Source organism: Oryctolagus cuniculus, chromosome 6 (assembly GCF_051225735.1).
Source record: "Oryctolagus cuniculus isolate XC-2025 breed Fujian yellow rabbit chromosome 6, ASM5122573v1, whole genome shotgun sequence".
NCBI classification, from domain to species: Eukaryota; Metazoa; Chordata; class Mammalia; order Lagomorpha; family Leporidae; genus Oryctolagus; species Oryctolagus cuniculus.
The window spans coordinates 10,163,689-10,184,426 of NC_142872.1; the positions used below are offsets into that span (position 1 = coordinate 10,163,689).

General features: G+C 42.2%; 1 protein-coding gene across 3 annotated transcripts in view; it reads right to left on the reverse strand.

The window, feature by feature from the left end:
• DTWD2 (DTW motif tRNA-uridine aminocarboxypropyltransferase 2) overlaps positions 1-20,738 on the reverse strand; it is a 156,776-nt gene that overhangs the window by 55,161 nt on the left and 80,877 nt on the right. Inside the window, exon 5 of one of the 3 annotated variants that reach the window (XM_089334836.1) lies at positions 9,504-9,613. The exons of the other annotated variants lie outside the window; for them this stretch is intronic. Coding sequence (XP_089190962.1) covers positions 9,608-9,613 — 6 coding nt within the window. The 3' untranslated portion in view covers positions 9,504-9,607. Of the gene's footprint in view, positions 1-9,503; positions 9,614-20,738 lie in introns of those variants that run through there. 3 annotated transcript variants of the gene reach the window in all.

A 20,738-nucleotide genomic window follows, 5' to 3' on the forward strand; every position in this document is an offset into this window, starting at 1 on the left:
TGAGAATTAACGGTAAAACTAGCCTTCAAACAGTACTTTATACTTTGCATCTGTGAGGGTGAAACTGTTGAAATCTTTACTTAGTATAGTGTCGATCTTCTGTATATAAAGATAATCAAAAATGAATCTTAATGAAGAATGGGATGGAGAGGGAGTAAGAGATGGGATGGTTTGTGGGTGGGAGGGTGGTTATGGGGGGAAGAACTGCTACAATCCAAAACTTCTCCTTTTGAAATATATATTTATTAAATAAAATTTTTCTATTAAAAAAAGAAAACAGAAATCAATGCCTAGGAATCATATCAATAATATTGGAAAATAGTTCCACAGTACATGAATTTGGTATAACTAAAGTTGAACTAGATTATCAGAGTGCTCACAGTGTTCATCGAGTATTTTAGCACAGGGTACTCTGCAGTTACTGTTATAGAGCACTGGAAAACGTCAGTGAAATATCTACCTTGCAGGAGTTTAAATCACTGGAGATTCAAAACAAAGAACAGAAAATCCATTTCTAAAACATCTCACAGTCTGGAAAGAAATACAGGCAAATAAGTGGATAATTAATATAGCACATAGTTAAGTCCCTGAGATAAGACTAAGTTGCAGGTGTTTTGGGAATAGCTAAAAGAAGAACCCAACCTTGTAGAGGCATATCAAGGATGGCAATTACAGGAAATGCAGCTGAAAATCTCTGGAGCAGGCACTCAACCTAGCAGTTAAGACATTCACATTCTGGGGCCGGTGCTGTGGCGCAGCAGATTGACACCTTGGCCTGAAGCGTCGGCATCCCATATAGGCACCGGTTCTAGTCCCGGCTGCTCCTCTTCCAATCCAACTCTCTGCTATGACCTGGGAAAGCAGTAGAAGATGACCCAAGTCCTTGGGCTCCTGCACCCGCGTAGACCTGGAAGAAGATCCTGGCTCCTGGCTTTGGGTCGACACAGCTCCTGGCCGTAGCAGCCAAATGGGGAGTGAACCATCGGATGGAAGACCTCTCTCTCTCTACCTCTCCTCTCTGTGTAACTCTGACTTTCAATTAATTAAAAAAAAAAAATCCACATTCCATAACAGAGTAACTGAGTTACTCTCCTTTTCCCTCTTCCTGACCCTGTTGCGGCTAATGCACAGGAGAAAGCAGTGAAAGACCGTGTGTGTACGTGGGCCCCTGCCAACCACGTGGGTGACCCAGATGGAGGTCCTGACACCTGGCTTCAATCTGGCCCAGCCCAGGTTGTTGTGGATATTTGGGGAATGAATCAGCACACTGAAGGTCCCTCATAACTCAGTTTTTCAAAAAAGAAAAAAGAACAAGAGCTTTAAGATCAATGTCAAAACTTGGATTAACCACCTACTTAATTAAGAGATCATTTATCCTAAAATTTGTGGTAACAATCTACCCTCTGAAATTTTATGTGAAAAATGAGGTACAGTGCTAAATCCAAATAAACTTGACCCAAGGGGTTACGTTGTGATGTGACAGATTTCCACTTAAAGTGGCTCTTATTCTAGATGGCTGGCATTCAGTTCAGAACCAGGTTTTGACAAAAAGGCTAAGGAGGATCAGTGATGGCTTTCACATTCAAGTGTAGATATTTACACTATCATGATATACACTGTTTTTTTTAATGAATGCATTTTTACATAGATATAACTTTAGGAATACAGTGGTTCTTTCCCTCATGCCCCCCACCCTGTTCCCTTCCCACCTCCCATTCCCTCTCCCATCTCCTTCTTCATTATGGATCATTTTTAGTATGACTTTATATACAGAGGACCATCTCTATGCTAATCACAGAGTTCAACAATTTGCCCCCATGCCCGCCCACAATATATAGAGTACAGTTTGGGGAGAGAATTTGCAGTCGATTCTCATACTGCAATTCAATAGGGACAGAGGTCCTACCTGGGAGCAAGTGCACACTGGCTACTGTTGTTCCTTTAACAATTAACACTCTTTTTTTATGACGTCAGTGATTACCCAAGGCTCTTGTCATGAACTGCAATTTTTTGAAATCAGCATATGAAAGAGTTAACTGTGCTCTCTTGTTCATCACAGCTCAATTCACAATAGCTAGGATATGGAATCAACTCAGATATACATCAACTTATGACTAGATAAAGAAATTATGGCATATATACAGTAAGGAATACTACTTAGCAGTAAAAATAAATAAAATCCTCTCTTCTGCAACAAAATGGGTGAAACTGGAAACCATTTAACTTAGTGAAATGAGCCAGTCTCAAAAAGACAAATATCACATGTTTTCCCTGATCTGTGGTAACTAACCGAGTATCAAAAATGTAATGTATAGAAATGTAATTGACTTTTTGAGATTTGATGATTGTTTACGGCCTTATCTGTACTGCTGAGGAACAGTGCTTCATTTTTTCATACTATTTGTTGAACTCTTTACTCTGTAGGGTTAATCTAGATATCTGTAAAAGTTAAGAGTGAGAATAGGAGAGAAGTAGGAAGAAGGGTGGGAGCATGTGTAGGAGGGAGGGTAGGACGGGAAGAATCACTACATTCCTAAATCTGTATGTAAGAAATGCATGAAATGTCTATACCTTAAATAAAATTTAAAAAAAAAGAAATTTTTCAAAAAAGAATGAGAAATTGTATTCAGCTTCTACTGAAACTCAAAATCCTCTGATTTCAGAGGTAATGCTCTATTTTGTGCACTGTGATGATTTTATGCTTACTAAGGACATCTCAGCTAGCCCACAGAAGTAGCTACACACCCTCTGATATGAAATCCACAAGTAACACTAGCATCCGTGCATGCCAGGAGCTCTCTCAGTGCACTGCGTGTGCCGCCTCATCTGAATCTTGCAGCCAGCCTTCCAGTGAATGCGGATGACTGCCACCACCACTTGGCAAATGAGGAAACAGGGCAGAGAGCTCACTTGCCACAGGAAATCCCAAGCAGCTGTAGACAGGGATGAAGGCAGGCAGTCTGACACAGGCCTGGGCTGCTAAACATGATGCAACAGGGCCTGTCCCACACATTTCATTACTGCAGCTACAGGGAAGTCCCACACACTTCATGTGCCCTTCTGTAATTCACAATTTATAATCTCAAAGGTTCTTAAATTTTAAATTAATTCATTTAACTTTCTATGAAGGTTTGAAACCAGGTGGGCCATACTTTTAGGCAAAATGCAGTTCTCAGAATGTAAATCAAAGCCATCAGAAAGTACAAAATTCTGATGTCACAACTTTTGTACCCAAATTATGTGATCCATTCTCTAAAATTAAAAGTCAAATAAATGTATAGGTAAAACATATTTTCTAAGGTGTGTATATTTCACTAAAGAGCAGGTTGAAGAACACAGCAGAAATACAGGGAGGGCTCAATGTGAAATTCTACAGCGCCAAAACATGCCTTCATATTCATGTAATAATTTTATCAGTTGTGAGATTTCATTAGTAATTTCTAGATGCAATTAAAAAGGTCTTTAAAATATGTTTCTATTTATTTAAGAGGCAGAGAGAGTGTTCATGTGTGCACACACCCATTCACTCAATTTGAGCATTGAGTGTGGCTCAATCCTCAAATGCCTCCAGCAGCCAGACCGGGGCTGGGCTGAAACCAGGAGCAAGGAACTCACTCCAGGCCTCCACGTGGGTGGCAGGAACCCAGTAACTTGAGCCATCACCACTGCCTCTGGTAGCCAGGGCAGTAACCAATCAGGCAGACTGATGCAGGACACAGGCATCCTAACAAGCTTCTTAACACTGGGCCAAATGCCCACTCTGAAATATAAGTGCTCGCCTCTGACTAAATTTGCATAAATTTCCTTCATTTGCATTAGGTTGTTTTTAAAACTCTGATTTAAAAAAAAAAAAAAAAAAACTCCTATCATTATTAGTATGGCAAGGTACCAGAAGGTCGAGCCTCTTTTTAGCCATCTGTTCCTACAACGCAGTCGACATCACTTCACAGAGGCAGTTTTCCCACCATGACCTATAACTGAGGCACATAATCAGACCAGCTGCCTTACTATGCCAAGGATGCCTGCTATGCAAGCAGCTCTTTTCTCTGAATTAATTGTGTCCATTGGACCAATTTAATACAGTGCTTTTCCAGCATTACCTTTGCCAACTGTGACAGCTGTTGGAAGAAATACTACAGTGCATACACTGCTGCTCACAGCCTACTCTCAATTGTGACTATGCAAGACATCTCTGAATAATTTACTCCTCCAAAAGAATGTAAGCAATTAGAGGTTTAAACACTATCAGTAAATGATATGGCTCACTGAAACTTACAGTACCTGATTATACAGTCATCTCATAAAACGAGATGCCTTCAGAGACAGCTGCAGCCCAGCAAGATCCAATGGGTCAAGTTACTAATACTTAATAAATAAGATGCATTGTAAACTCTACTAACAGAACAGTAGAAGCAAACAGAATAACCAAGACGTTACTAGTGATTGAATAAACATACAACTGCCTTTAGCTCAAACTTCTCCTGACAACAAACTTCCAAAAACACCTACAAACTTTTAGTCAAGAAAATAATCTGGCTCTGCTAATAAAAATATGTTGTCAAAACACAAACCATAAAAAAAGATAAACTGGATTTCACTGAAACCAAAACCTTATGCTCTTCAAAATCAACACTAAAAATGCAAAGACAATACATAGATTAGGATAAAGTATTTGTGATACATACTCATGAATCTGACAAAGAACTTGTCTGCAGAAAATACTTAAAACGTGCATTTCAATAATAAACAACCCCTACCCCAAAAAACAGGAAAGGACACTTCACTAAAGAAGAAATATAGTTGGCAAATAAACCATGAAAAGATGTTCAGCATCACTAATCACAGGGGAAATGTAAATGCAAATTAAAAACACAGTGAGATACCACTACACTGCCATTAAAATGACTAAAACGGAAAAGAATGACAAGAGTCGGCAAGGATACAGAACAGTGCTGACGCCATACTGATGAGGGAAGCAAAATGGTATAACCACTTCAGACAAGTGCTTGGCAGTTTCTTACAAAGTTAAACAAAACACATGGAACTCCACTCTTAAATATTTATCCAAGATAAATAAAAACATATGACATAAAAAGCCTTATAAAACAATGCTCAAAGCAGCTTCACTCTTCTTATTTGCAGTCTCAGAAATACAACTATGAGCAAACTCCCTGCCTCTCTGCTACTCTATTAAATCTATTAAATCCTTCCGACCAGTTTTCTTACTGCATTAGGTCTCTCCTGTTCAGGAAAAAAAATAAGCAAAACACTTTCTGCAAACCTCACAATTCCATCCAGCTTCCGCCTCCTTTCACTTCTTCCCAAACTACTCAAAATAGGTTTCTATACTAACTGGACTCATTTCTTCAATTCTATCTGCCTTCCCTTAGCCACAGGCCTAGTTTCTGTCCCTGCTGTCCACTAACACAGCTCTTACTAAAATCAACAATGCAACAATGACCATCTTGTCACCAAGGCTGATGGATACTTTCAATCTCACTCTAACTAATCTCACTGGTGTGTTCAACTCTTCCCTTGTTTCCCACATACAAGATCCCTTTTACGTCTCTGGCTACACAGTCTCAGTCTTCCTTGTGGTTTCACCCTTTTCTCCTAATCATCAGGGAATTTAGTCAAGCAGTTAAGACATTCAACACCCCACACTGGAACTCCTGGTTTTGATTCCAGGTACCACTCTGACTCCAGCTTCCTGCCAATGCAGACCCTGGGAGGCAGCAGTGATGGCTCAAGTTTTGAGTCCTGTCACCCCTAGGGGAGACCTGGACTGAGTGCCCAGCCTGTTCAACACTGTGAGCATTTGGGAGGTGAACCAGCAGACGGGGGTGTTTCACTCCTGCATGCACACACTTGCTCTTACTGTTTCTCTTGCTCTTTCAAAACATAAATAATTTTTAAATATTTATTTAATTATTCGAAAAGCTTAGTTACAAAAAGGCAGGGACAGAGAGAGCGAAAGAGAGGTCTTCCATCCACTGGTTCACTCCCCAGATGGCCACAACAGCCAGAGCTGCACAGATCCAAAGCCAAGAGCTTCCTCCAGGTCTCCCACAAGGGACAGGGGCCCAAGCACTTGGGCTATATTCTGCTGATTTCCCAGGCCACAGCAAAGAGCTGGATTGGAAGTGGATAATCGAGGATCAAACCAGTGCCCATACAGGAAGGCAGCACTGGAGGAGGTAGCTTTACCAGCTATGCCACAGCACGAGGCCCAATAAATAAATTTTTTAATAAATATATACATACTAGAGGCCTTTAAGGCCCAATCTTTTTTTTTTTTTTTTAAGATTTATTTATTTGGCCGGCGCTGCAATTCAACAGGCTAATCCTTCACCTGCAGCACCAGCACACCGGATTCTAGTCCCAATCGGGGCGACGGATTCTGTCCTGGTTGCTCCGCTTCCAGTCCAGCTCTCTACTGTGGCCCAGGAGTGCAGTAGAGGATGGCCCAGGTCCTTGGGCCCTGCACCTACAAGGGAGACCAGGAGAAGAACCTGGCTCCTGGCTTCAGATCAATGCAGTGTGCCGGCCGCAGCGCGCCAGCCACAGTGGCCATTGGAGGGTGAACCAACGGCAAAAGGAAGACCTTTCTCTCTGTCTCTCTCTCTCACTGTCCACTCTGCCTGTCAAAAAAAATTTTATTTATTTATATGAAAGACAGTCACAGAGAGAGTTAGAGACAGAAAGAGAGGTCTTCCATCAGATGGTTCACTCTCCAGATGGCCACAACAGCCAGGAGCCAGTAGCTTCCTCCGGGTCTCCCACATGGGTACAGGTGCCCAAGGACGGGCCATCCTCCACTGCTTTCCCAGGCCATAGCAGAGAGCTGGATTGGAAGTGGGGCAGCCGGGACTCGAAATGGCACCCATATGGGATGCCGGCACTTCAGGCCAGTAACCTGCTGCGCCACAGCGTCAGTCCCAAAGGCCCAATCTTAAATACCCTTCTTTCACTCTATATTCTCATCCTAGAAAATATCATTCATAGCCAGCCTTCACTGACCACCTATGTGGGATGACTGACAGACTAGTCGCTTCTCTAAACTCCAGATGGAAAGCTGGTACTTGGAAGAAATTCTGAATTCTCAGTCGTTCAAAGGGGAGAGTTCAGAAGACATGGAAGAAAACCCAGGAAGTCTACACCTTATTAACAACTTAGTAAAACACTAAGGAAATGGCATACCCTAATAAAAAGAGCACATGAGTCCTAACTGCAGTCTCAAATACAATATTTGCTAATGTGGAAAAGAAAAGAGGACATATGAATGAGCCCAGGCTGTGCCGCTACCCCCCCCCCCAAAAAGTGTCCAACACCACACACCACAGTGCTGTAGTGCCAATGATGGGGTTATTAGTAGCCACAGTCTGTCCATCCGGTGAACAGATAAAGTAAGACAAGTGATACCGTCACAACCCTATCTTTGGAACAAGAGCTCAGCCTGTGAGTGGAGCTTTCATGATCCAATTTCTAAGAGCAGGAACTAAAAAAAGTGATTTAAGGCAGAACTCAAGTTCCAGTGGGAGAAACACAACGTAAAATTGCAGGAAACTGTTTGGTGCAGTGGTTAAGTCTTTGCCTGGAGCACTAACATCTCTTATCAGAAATGTCCAGTTCAAGTCTTGGCTACTGCACTTACAATCCAGAACTGCTAATGTACACCCTGGGAGGCAGCATATGGCTCAAGTTCTTGGTTCTCTGCCACCCGTGTAGGAGACGTGGTTGCAGTTCTGGGTTCACGGCTTCAGCCTGGACCAGCCTCAACTGCTGGGGAGTAAACCAGCAGATGAATGTCTCTCCCTCTCCCCCGCACCGTGTGCATGTGTGTGTGTCTCTTAACCTTTCAAATACAATAAAAAATAATAATTAAAAAATTAAGACTGTAATTTATTCGCATTTACTCATGTAGACTGGGCATTTTCAATGAGGAAAAGCAAAAGGAGACTCATTGTGACTGTCAGAGTTCTAGTTCATTCCAACTCAGCAAATGCAAAACTAAGGGTATCAAGATATTCCAAACTCAAATGCAAGTGAAGTGCCTGCTATCCTGCCTGCCTTGATCAAGATCAACAACAAAAACTAACAACATCAAAAATGCGAATCACAGGACCAAGGGTGAAAACATAGGTGCTCCTAAGACTGAACAGGCATAAGGTAAGGGCTGGCAGTGAGATTTGGAGTTAGAAGATCTCCTTCCAGAACCAATGCTGTGCAGCAGGTTAAGCTGCTGCCTGCAATACTGGCAACCCTTCTGAGTCCCAGTTCGAGACCCCAGTTCTTGCACTTCCCATTTAGCTCTCTGCCAAAGAGCCTGGGAAAGGAGCAGAAGATGACCCAAGCACTCGGCCTCTGACACCTACTCGAGACCAGGCTGTTGTTACTGGCTCCTGGCTTCAGTCTGGCCCAGCCCCTGCCACTGTGGCCATTCGGGGAGTGAACCAACAAGTGGGAGATCTCTACCTCCCTCTCCCTCTTTCTCTCTGTTTTTTCTCTAACTCTGCCTTTCAAATAAAAAAAAATTATTAAAAAAAAAACCTCCTTCCTCATTCTAGTTCTTCTGTTTTCAAGCCTCTGAACTCCCCCTGACCCTCACTTTCTTGTTTCTGTCATCGACCATTGACAATACATATTAAAACTACCTTAAATTCATTTAAGGAATAAAATTATATAATGCTTTAGTGTATCAAAAACATGATTTAGTAATACAGAAAAATAGACACAAATCAGATGGCATTACATCCACTGAGGTGTCCTGAACAAACACAAATGTGAAAATATCAAACTATAAGCTAAAATGTGCTCTAGCCACTAACCAGATTCAAGGGTTTTTCATACTCGTGAAGAAGGTTCCAAGGACTCTTACAAGATACAAGCCAGTGAGCAAACAAGAAACATTTCTAATCACATGTTGGAAATTTTTCCATATTAATAATAATTCCTAGTCTCAAAAAGCAATAATATTTCTGCAAAGAGAATTTATGCCTCCATAGTGCTTCAGGAAAAGAATTATGGTGCATCTGAGCCTGTACCACTATATGTAGGTCAGGTTTTTCATTTTCAAATAAAAAAAAGACTCTGAAAAAGATTAAGGTAAAAAAACAACTAGAACACTCTCTAAGGGGAATATGATAAAAACATTAATTCTCTCAGAAATGAGAGCACCAAGAGAGGACAGCACATGTTAATAAAATCACAGGAGCTATGAATAACATGAACACAGAATTATTCAAAGAATGAAAAATTCCTTAACAACTGGAAAACATGGTTCAGGAAAAATGAAAGGAATTAACAACTTTATAAAATATGTGGGGGGCTGGCGCTGTGGCTCACTTGACTAATCCTCTGCCTGAGGCACCGGCATCCCATATGGGAGCTGGGTTCTAGTCCCAGTTGCTCCTCTTCCAGTCCAGCTCTCTGCTGTGGCCCAGGAGGGCAGTGGAGGACAGCCCAAGTGCTTGGGCCCTGCACCCCATGGGAGACCAGGAGAAGCACCTGGCTCCTGGCTTCAGGCCAGCGCAGTGCCAGCTGTAGTGGCCATTTAGGGAGTGAACCAACGGAAAGAAGACCTTTCTCTCTGTCTCTCTCACTGTAACTATACCTGTCAAAATAAAAAAAAAAATTTTTTTAATGTGGTAATACAGAGAATCTGTTATCCAGTTAGAGCTACAATTGAAGTACAAGCCATCCAGAAGTGTGAGTCAGGCAGGCAGGTGATCTGTTTCCTAACTGGCATTTCCAGGCTCTAGCCCTGCAGAGGTCACATGCAAGGGACAGTCCCAGGCCAGGGAAATCTCCCATCCACCCCTGCCACAGTGTCAGACACGTGCACAAAGCTCTGATCTAAGCCAACCACTAGATGAAAACCACCACACGACCAACTCACCCGACTGAACTCTTGACTGACACATGATAAAATGTCTGTTGCCATTTGGGAGTTTGTTACACAGTGTTCTGGGGGTTCCCCACAACCACGTACAGGTTCAGTTGTTCACAACAACTCACAGAACTCGGTATCCAGTCAAATCTCATAGCTAAGATTTATTATAGCAAAAGGATTCAAGGTAAAAACCAGCAAAGAGAAAAGACACACGACACAGCCCAGAGGAGAGTACACGCAGCTTCCAAGCGTCTTTTCCCAGTGGAATCACACAGGATGCACTTACACACTCTAGCACTGAATTGTGACAAGTGGGAAGTGTCTACCAGAGGAGCTCATCACAGACACAGTGTCCAAGGTCGTAACTGGAGCTGGCCCTGCAGACATCGTGTGCTTGGCACGTACAAGACTGCAGACTCCCAGGGCAATGCTGGGCACAGCACTGCTTGCACAAACAGTTTCACACACAGCAAGCCACTGCTGTCCCCGAGGGAAGTTTCTGTCCGTGCAGGAAGCTCTACCATCCATCTTCCCAGGTGCCAGCTAAGGTCCACCCTGACCGTGTGAGACCGGCATGTTCCATGCTTTGCTTTGTTAACATCTGATACTTGCATGTTATTTGGTTTCTCCATGAGCAGTAATCCTAGACTGGAACAGCCATGGCCACTGTCAAATACATTGCATATACAAACCACCAGCCTGCCGCGACCTAACCTAAAATTGCCTTTATCCTGTTTCCCTGAGAAAAATAAAAGTACTTCAAAGAAACCAATATGTAAAACAAAATTAAGCAATATTCTCTGTGAAATTTAAATAAATGAAAATAAACAAAGTAAAATTAATTTTGAAAATGAACTCAATTACAGTTTTATAGCTACATTTGAAGCCACCTGTTAGGAACTTTGATACAAATTTATTCTGTAGAAACTATATGACATTATTTGAAATATAATCATTTAACGGTCACTTGATACTAGACAGGAAAAAATTAACTTACAAGGTTACGGTAAGTCGCTAATCAGCAAATAATCAGAAAAAAACATTTCTAAATCTAGCAGAGCTGGGTATAAGTATTATTTCTAGAGGCCAGCACTGTTGATTATAGGCTAAGCCTCAGCCTGTGGCCTAGCATACTATAAGGGCACTGGTTTGTGTCCCTGTGGCTCCTCTTCCAATCCAGCTCCCTGCCAATGGCTTGGGAAAGCAGGGGAGAATGGCCCAAGTGCCTGGGCCCCTGCACCTGCATGGGTTAACTTGAGCCATCCTCCACTGCTATCCCAGGCCATAGCAGAAAGCTGGATTGCAAGAGGAGCAGCAGGGACTAGAACTGGCGCCCAGATGGGATGCCGGCACTTCAGGTCAGGGCATTAACCCGTTGCGCCACAGCACAGGCCCCAAAAGTATTATTTCTATGTTTCATACATGCTATTATGTGTGGTTCAGTTTTTAATCATTGTGGAGTATTCTATAGCTCATGCCAAAATTTATCCATGCTGTTATTGATGGGAACTGGGGATAGTACAAACAGTACTAACATGAACATTCTTGGGCTTCAGCCTTATATTTTTTTAAATGTTTCCACTTGAATTGTATTAAATTAAACCATTTTTAAAAGTTACTTGTTGTCAACAGAAGTAACAAGTTCTACTGGTCCAGAGCACAATAGGGGTGGTGACAGTTCACAATAACGGGTTATACAGCATATAAACAACTGGAAGAGACAAGCAGTCAGGATGTCAAATACAAAGAAAAGATAAAGAAATGGAAAGTGTAGTCTCCTGATTCGGTCTCTTTATGCCATATTTATGTGTTGAAATACTGTGCTGTACTGTTAGTAAAAAAAATTTAATGAGCCGGCACCGTGGCTCACTAGGCTAATCTTCCGCCTGCGGCGCCAGCACACCAGGTTCTAGTCCCGGTCAGGGTGCCGGATTCTGTCCTGGTTGCCCCTCTTCCAGTCCAGCTCTCTACTGTGGCCCGGGAAGGCAGTGGAGGATGGCCCAAGTGCTTGGGTTCCTGCATGCAGGGAGTGAATCATTAGATGGAAGGTATCTCTCTCTCACTCGCTCTCTTTCTCTCTCCCTCCCTTCCTCCTTCCTTCCCTCTGTATCTCCATCTCACTCTGTAACTCTTTCAAGTAAACAAATCCAATTTTTAAAGATTTATTTATTTATTTGAAAGTCAGAGTTACACAGAGAGAGGAGAGGCAGAGATAGAGAGATCTTCCATCCGATGGTTCACTCCCCAATTGGACACAACAGCCAGACCTGCACCGATTTGAAGACAGGAGCTAGCAGTTTCCTCTGGGTCTCCCACGTGGGTGCAGGGGTCCAAGGACTTGGGCCATCTTCTACTGCTTTCCCAGGCCACAGCGGAGATCTGGAGTGGAAGTGGAGCAGCCGTGACTAGAACCAGCGCCCATATAGGATGCCGGCGCTTCAGGCTAGGGCATTTTTCCGCTGTGCCACAGCTCCGGCCCCAAATCTATCCTTTTTTTTTTTTTTTTTTTGGACAGGTAGAGTTATAGACAGTGAGAGGGAGAGACAGAAAGAAAGGTCTTCCTTCTGTTGGTTCACCCCTCAAACGGCTACTACGGCCGGAGCTAGGCAGATCCGAAGCCAGGAGCCAGGCGCTTCCTCCCGGTCTCCCATGTGGGTGCAGGCGCCCAAGCCTTGGGCCATCCTCCACTGCCCTCCCGGGCCACAGCAGAGAGCCGGACTGGAAGAGGGGCAACCAGGACTAGAACCCGGGGCCCATATGGGATTCCGGCACCACAGGTGGAGGATTAGCCAAGTGAGCCATGGCGCTGGCCCCTCCAAATCTATTTTAAGAAAAGAAAGAAGACAACGAAGGCAAACTTGTGGCATTGAGCTGAATAAAACACTGCTCATTTTGTAGAAAAGAAAACCTTTCATTCATATGAAAACCATGGTCATCATCCTGACATACATAACAGGTAAACTGTTCTGTTTGAAGATGGACTGAATGACAGGTTTCCCAGATTAAACAAATTATGGAAAAAGTACTAAAAATCTTATTTCCTTCTGTGTTTATTACAAGCGTTTCTGAGTGATAGCTATCCTCAAATCATTATCACTTCTCAAGAATTTATGAATTCATATATATTACACATTCTTCAGAATTTAACTAACTTATTTGAGTATAATTAAATATATAATCATTTATAATAAAGTTTGTTAGAACTTCTTTTTTAATTTTTTTGACAGTCAGAGTGGACAGTGAGAGAGAGAGACAGAGAGAAAGGTCTTCCTTTGCCGTTGGTTCACCCTCCAATGGCTGCCGTGGCTGGCACACTGTGGCCGGCGCACCGTGCTGATCTGGTGGCAGGAGCCAGGTGCTTCTCCTGGTCTCCCACGCAGGTGCAGGGCCCAAGTACTTGGGCCATCCTCCACTGCACTCCTGGGCCATAGCAGAGAGCTGGCCTGGAAGAGGGGCAACCGGGACAGAATCCGGCGCCCCGACCGGGACTAGAACCCGGTGTGCTGGTGCCGCAAGGTGGAGGATTAGCCTAGTGAGACGCGGCTCCGGCCTGTTAGAACTTCTAATACCAACCAGCTCATATAATTTCTTTATTTCTAATTTCTATTTTTCTTCACTATTTATTATTTATTCTAGTTGTTTAGAAAGTGAAGGGGCAAACAGAGTAAACTGGAGATCTCCCATCCACTGGTACACTCCCCACACACCTGCAACAGCCAGGGCTGAGCCAGGACAAAACCAGAAGCTGGGAACAAATCTAAATCTCTCACCTTGGGTGGCAATCCAGTACTAGAGCCATCCACTGTTGCCCACAGCATGCATGAGCAGGAAGTTGGAACTAGAAGCAAAACCAGGACTGGGACCCAGGTAACCTGATATTGGATGTGGGACCTCCAAATGCTACACCAAATGCCTTCCCCTAGATACTATTTTTTTCTTGCATTTTTTGGTAGCCACAATATAATCAACATTGTATTATTTACCCTCAAATGACAAAATTCAGAAGAGTAATAACAAACAAACAAACAACATGGAGAGGCAGCTTATAAATTCACATAAATACGTATGTCACAAGTATGACTGTCAAGCTAGCAAATCATAAAATATAATAAAAATAGAGGAGAAGCATTAAAACACTCAAATTTGGAGAAAATCAGACACTGCAGTTTCACAATTCTAAACAGTTCAGTTTTTAACAATTTGTTCTTCTTTGCTCAGAATCTAATTAAAACAGAGACCAGAATGCTTCTTATAAGGAGGTAAGTCTAAAAAACTTACCTCCTGCTAAGTCACATATCTCCTGTTGTTGAAAAAAATGCTATATGCTAATAAATAATATATTAGAATACTGTGTGTATGTAAAGAAACAAGATACACTGTATCTAGCTAAGAAAGCCTCTAGGTAAGTATCACCATGGCTAGAGGGTTATGTCTGAAACCTGTCAGTGAAATCAGAGAAATTCTTTTTTTTAAGCCTATTTTTCTATGTATTTCTTTTTTTTTTCTTTTTTTATTTAGTAAATATAAATTTTCAAAGTACAGTTTATGGAATACAACGGCTCCCCCCCCCATAATTTCCCTCCCACTCGCACCCCTCCCATCTCCCACTCCTTCTCCCATTCCATTCACATCAAGATTCATTTTCAATTATCTTTATATACAGAAGATCAATTCAGTATATATTAAGGAAAGATTTCATCAGTTTGCACCCACACAGAAACACAAAGTGTAAAATACTGTTTCAGTACTAGTTATAGCATTACTTCACATTGGACAACATATTAAAGACAGATCCTACATGAGGAGTAAGTACACAGTGACTCTGTTGTTGACTTAACAATTTGACACTCTTGTTTATGGCGTCAGTAATCTCCCTAGGCTCTAGTCATGAGTTGTCAAGGCTATGGAAGCCTTGTGAGTTCGCCAACTTCGATCTTATTCAGACAGGGTCATAGTCAAAGTGGAAGTTCTCTCCTCCCTTCAGAGAAAGGTACCTCCTTCTTTGATGGCCCGTTCTTTCCACTGGGATCTCATTCGTAGAGATCTTTCATTTAGGTTTGTTTTTGTTTTTGTTTTTGTTTTTGTTTTTTTTGCCAGAGTGTCTTGGCTTTCCATGCCTAAAATACTCTCATGGGCTCTTCAGCCAGATCCGAATGCCTTAAGGGCTGATTCTGAGGCCAGAGTGCTATTTAGGACATTTGCCATTCTATGAGTCTGCTGTGTATCCCACTTCCCATGATGGATCGTTCTCTCCCTTTTTGATTCTATCAGTTAGTATTAGCAGACACTTGTTTGTGTGATCCCTTTGACTCTTAGACCTATCAGTGTGATCAATTGTGAACTGAAATTGATCACTTGGACTAGTGAGATGGCATTGGTACATGCCACCTTGATGGGATTGAATGGGAATCCCCTGGCACATTTCTAACTCCACCATTTGGGGCAAGTCTGATTGAGCATGTCCCAAATTGTACATCTCCTCCCTCTTTTATTCCCACTCTTATATTTAACAGGGATCACTTTTCAGTTAAAATTTAAACACCTAAGAATAATTGTGTGTTAATTACAGAGTTCAACCAATAGTACTAGAACAAAACAAAGAGAAAATACAAAAATGGATAAAGTATTACATTGTACATCAACAGTCAGGACAAAAGCTAATCAAGTCACTGTTTCTCATAGTGTCCATTTCACTTCAACAGCTTTCCCCTTTGGTGCTCAGTTAGTTGTTGCTGATCAGGGAGAACATATGCTATTTGTCCCTTTGGGACTGGCTTAATTCACTCAGCATAATGTTTTCCAGATTCCTACATCTTGTTGCAAATGACCAGATTTCATTGTTTTTGACTGCTGTATAGTATTCTATAGAGTACATGTCCCATAATTTCTTTATCCAGTCTACTGTTGATGGGTATTTGGGTTGGTTCCAGGTCTTAGCTATTGTGAATTGAGCTGCAATAAACATTAATGTGCAGACCGCTTTTTTGTTTGCCAATTTAAATTCCTTTGGGTAAATTCCAAGGAGTGGGATGGCTGGGTTGAATGGTAGTGTTATATTCAGGTTTCTGAGGAATCTCCAGACTGACTTCCATAGTGGCTTAACCAGTTTGCATTCCCACCAACAGTGGGTTAGTGTCCCTTTTTCCCCACATCCTCTCCAGCATCTATTGTTGGTAGATTTCTGAATGTGAGCCATTCTAACTGGGGTGAGGTGAAACCTCATTGTGGTTTTGATTTGCATTTCCCTGATTGCTAGTGATCTTGAACATTTTTTCATGTGTCTGTTGGCCATTTAGATTTCCTCTTTTGAAAAATGTCTATTGAGGTCCTTGGCCCATCTCTTAAGTGGGTTGTTGGTTTTGATGTTGTGGAGTTTCTTGATCTCTTTGTAGATTCTGGTTATCAACCCTTTATCTGCTACGTAGTTTGTAAATATTTTTTCCCATTCTGTCAGTTGCCTCTTCACTCTCCTGACTGTTTCTTTTGCAGTACAGAAACTTCTTAATTTGATGCAATCCCCATAGTTAATCTTGGCTTTGACTGCCTGCGCCTCCAGGGTCTTTTCTAGGAAGTCTTTGCCGGTACCTATATCTTGCAGGGTTTTTCCAATGCTCTCTAATAATTCGATGGTGTCAGGTCATAGATTTAAGTCTTTAATCCATGTGGAGTGAATTTTTGTGTATGGTGAAAGATAGGGGTCTTGCTTCATGATTCTGCACGTGGAAATCCAATTTACCCAGCACCATTTATTGAACAGACTGTACTTACTCCAGGGATTGGTTTTAGATCCTTGGTCAAAAATAAGTTGGCTGTAGATGTTTGGATTGATTTCTGGTGTTTCTATTCTGTTCCATTGGTCTATCCATCTGTTTCTGTACCAGTACCATGCTGTTTGATTACAATTGCCCTGTAGTATGTCCTGAAATCTGGTATTGTGATGCCTCCGGCTTTGTTTTTGTTGTACAAGATTGCTTTAGCTATTCGAGGTCTCCTGTGTCTCCATATAAATTTCAACATCATTTTTTCCAGATCTGAGAAGAATGCCTTCGGTATTGATTGGAATTGCATGGAATGTATAAATTGCTTTTGGGAGAATGGACATTTTGATGATATTGATTCTTCCAATCCATGAGCATGGAAGATTTTCCTTTTTTTTTTTTTTTTGTATCCTCTTCTATTTCTTTCTTTAAGGTTTTGTAATTTTCATCGTAGGGATCTTTAACATCCTTGGTTAAGTTTATTCCAAGGTATTTGATTGTTTTTGTGGCTATTGTGAATGGGATTGATCTTAGAAGTTCTTCCTCAGCCGTGGCATTGTCTGTGTATACAAAGGCTGTTGATTTTTGTGCATTGATTTTATATCCTGCTACTTTGCCAAACTCTTCTATGAGTTCCAATAGTCTCTTAGTAGAGTTCTTTGGGTCCCCTAAATAAAGAATCATATCATCTGCAAAGAGGGATAGTTTGAGTTCTTCCTTCCCAATTTGTATCCCTTTAATTTCTTTTTCTTGCCTAATAGCTCTGGCTAAAACTTCCAGAACTATATTGAATAGCAGTGGTGAGAGTGGGCATCCCTGTCTGGTACCAGATATCAGTGGAAATACTTCCAACTTTTCCCCATTCAATAGGATGTTGGCCGTGGGTTTTTCATAAATTGTTTTGATTATATTGAGGAATGTTCCTTCCATACCCAGTTTGCTTAGAGTTTTCATCATGAAAGGGTGTTGTATTTTATCAAATGCTTTCTCTGCATCTATTGAGATAATCATATGGTTTTAAAGGTGTCCCAACTACCCATCATCTGCTTAGACATCAAAAGATTAGAATGACTTCTCTCATTTTGTCCCATCATCCTATAAGACACCTATAAAGACTTAAATTGAGCGATAAATAGACCAATTGGTAACTCTGAAATAAACATTATGCTGTTGAAATATTCACAGAATTGAAAACTCAGGAATTAGGTGTTAATCAGGAATGTTTATTTTTAACCAACATTAAACTCAATATTAAATTAGACAGTTGTAATCTTAAATTATTTTTAATGATTCGTACGTAATTGCTTTTTTTTTTTTTTTTTTTTTTTTTTTTTTGGACAGGCAGAGTGGACAGTGAGAGAGAGAGAGAGAGAGAGAGAGAGAGAGAGAGAAAGGTCTTCCTTTGCCATTGGTTCACCCTCCAATGGCCGCCACGGCCGGTGCACTGCGGGCGGCGCACCGCGCTGATCTGAAGGCAGGAGCCAGGTACTTATCCTGGTCTCCCATGGGGTGCAGGGCCTAAGCACTTGGGCCCTCCTCCACTGCACTCCCTGGCCACAGCAGAGAGCTGGCCTGGAAGAGGGGCAACCAGGACAGAATCCGGCGCCCCGACCAGGACTAGAACCCAGTGTGCCGGCGCTGCTAGGCGGAGGATTAGCCTATTGAGCTGCAGCGCTGGCCCGTAATTGCTTTTTATTGTTCATGAAGTGTGGACAATTTACCATTAATCATATTTAAATAATGTACTACATTATCGTGTAACAGTACCTTTTCTCACCCTATGTTACATCAACATGTATTGCTGTTCCTAGTGATTCCCTAAGAAACAGAATAATTTATGGGCCAGCGTCGTGGCTCACTTGGCTAATCCTCCACCTGTGGCGCCGGCACCCCAGCTTCTAGTCCAATTGGGGCACTGGATTCTGTCCCAGTTGCTCCTCTTCCAGGCCAGCTCTCTGCTGTGGCCCAGGGGTGCAGTGGAGGAAGACCCAAGTCCTTGGGCCCTGCACCCCATGGGAGACCAGGAAAAGCACCTGGCTCCTGGCTTCAGATCGGTGCAGTACGCCAGCCTTAGCGGCCATTTGGGGGGTGAACCAACGGAAAAGGGAGACATTTCTCTCTGTCTCTCTCTCACTGTCTAATTCTGCCTGTCAAAAAAAATTTATGAAAATATAACTACTTAACTTGTTGAGGAACTGAACAGTGGAGAGCTGCAAGAGTGCTACTGGAAATAGTTTACCAAATATTCAAAAGGAAAAACAAAAAGGTCCCTCATTTGGAATAGTACCTGAAACACACAAAGAACTCAATATATATTTATAGGATTTTTAATTTATCTATAGGATTTTTAAATAATAAATACTTAACAATATATATAAAATGACATATAAGTATACCAAGGGAATGTACAGATAAAATTTTAAGACCCAGGAACATATGACAACTATGATCCAGATGTACTTTAAAATGGATGAAACAGGTAGGAATTCTCAACTAGTAGGAATACACAGATATCTGTAATCCAAAGAATAGCTTCAGGTGAGACTAACCCAAAATAGTTAAATCTACAATTACATCTACATATTTATCGTAATTCTTCAACACAATTATCCATGGGTACTGTTTACACTTAGAGAATATACACATGAAAGTTTCTGGTTGATGAGGACAATAAAAGCAGGAAATACATTACATTTTCCCATCACAATTACCCTGTAAACATCTATTTGGAGAAAGTATGCCTGGTACTTTGCAAGGTAATCAACATATTCTTCACAGCAGACATAGCTACTGTGGAATTCCACAGCAGTTTTGGAGATACCTTCTACCATGTATACTCAAATAAGTATGCCGCATGGTTCTTGAGATACAGGCTACACACAAAGTTGTTAATCCCACAAAAATACTAAGCTTAGTGGCTGGCGCTGTGACATAGCAAGTAAAGCTGGCATCCCATGTGGGTGCTAGTTCGAGTCCCGGCTGCTCCATTTCTGATCCAGCTCTCTGCTATGGTCTGAGAAAGCAACAGAAGATGGCCCAAGTCCTTGAGCCCCAAACCCACATGGGAGACATGGAAGAGGCTCCTGGCTCCTGGCTTCAGATCAGCCCAGCTCCAGCCATTGTGGCCATCTGGGGAGTAAACCAGCAGAGGGAAGACACCTCCTCTCCCCTCTCTTTCTCTCTCTGCCTCTGTCTCTCTGTAACTCTGCCTTTCAAACAAATAAATATTTAACAATATATATAAAAAAGCTATGCTTCAAATCATTAAATGATTAATATCCCTTTATACCATACACTGCATGATCTTTTCACATATCTGATATGACATCTTTTTTTTAGTATGTCTATACATTGCATCATAAAATAATCAAAACCAGGTTTTAGTACTAATTAATCACCATGTTTTTAACTTAGTCATGAAAAGTAAACTCAGGGGCAGGTTTCCTGCCTAGTATTAAGCCACAGCTTTGGGATGCACACATCCATACCTGGGTTTGAATTCAGGCTCTGTTTCCAACTGTAGGTTCCAGTCATGTGCACCCTGGGAGGGAGCACGTGATGGCTCAAGTAGTTTGATCTCCAACATCCATGTGGGAAAAGCAGATTCCATTACAGGCTACCAGCTTTGGCCCCCAGTTATAGGCATATGGGGAGTGAACCAGCTGATGAGAGCACCCCCACTGTCTCAAAAATAAATAAATTTCAAGTATATTTTTAAATAATTATTTATAATGAAAAGTATGCATTCTAAAACTCCACAATTCTGCCGGCACCACGGCTCACTAGGCTAATCCTCCGCCTTGCGGCGCCGGCACACTGGGTTCTAGTCCCGGTCGGGGCGCTGGATTCTGTCCTGGTTGCCCCTCTTCCAGGCCAGCTCTCTGCTGTGGCCCAGGAGTGCAGTGGAGGATGGCCCAAGTGCTTGGGCCCTGCACCCCATGGGAGACCAGGATAAGTACCTGGCTCCTGCCATCGGATCAGCGCGGTGCACCAGCCGCAGTGCGCCGGCCGCGGCAGCCATTGGAGGGTGAACCAATGGCAAAGAAAGACCTTCTCTCTGTCTCTCTCTCTCACTGTCCACTCTGCCT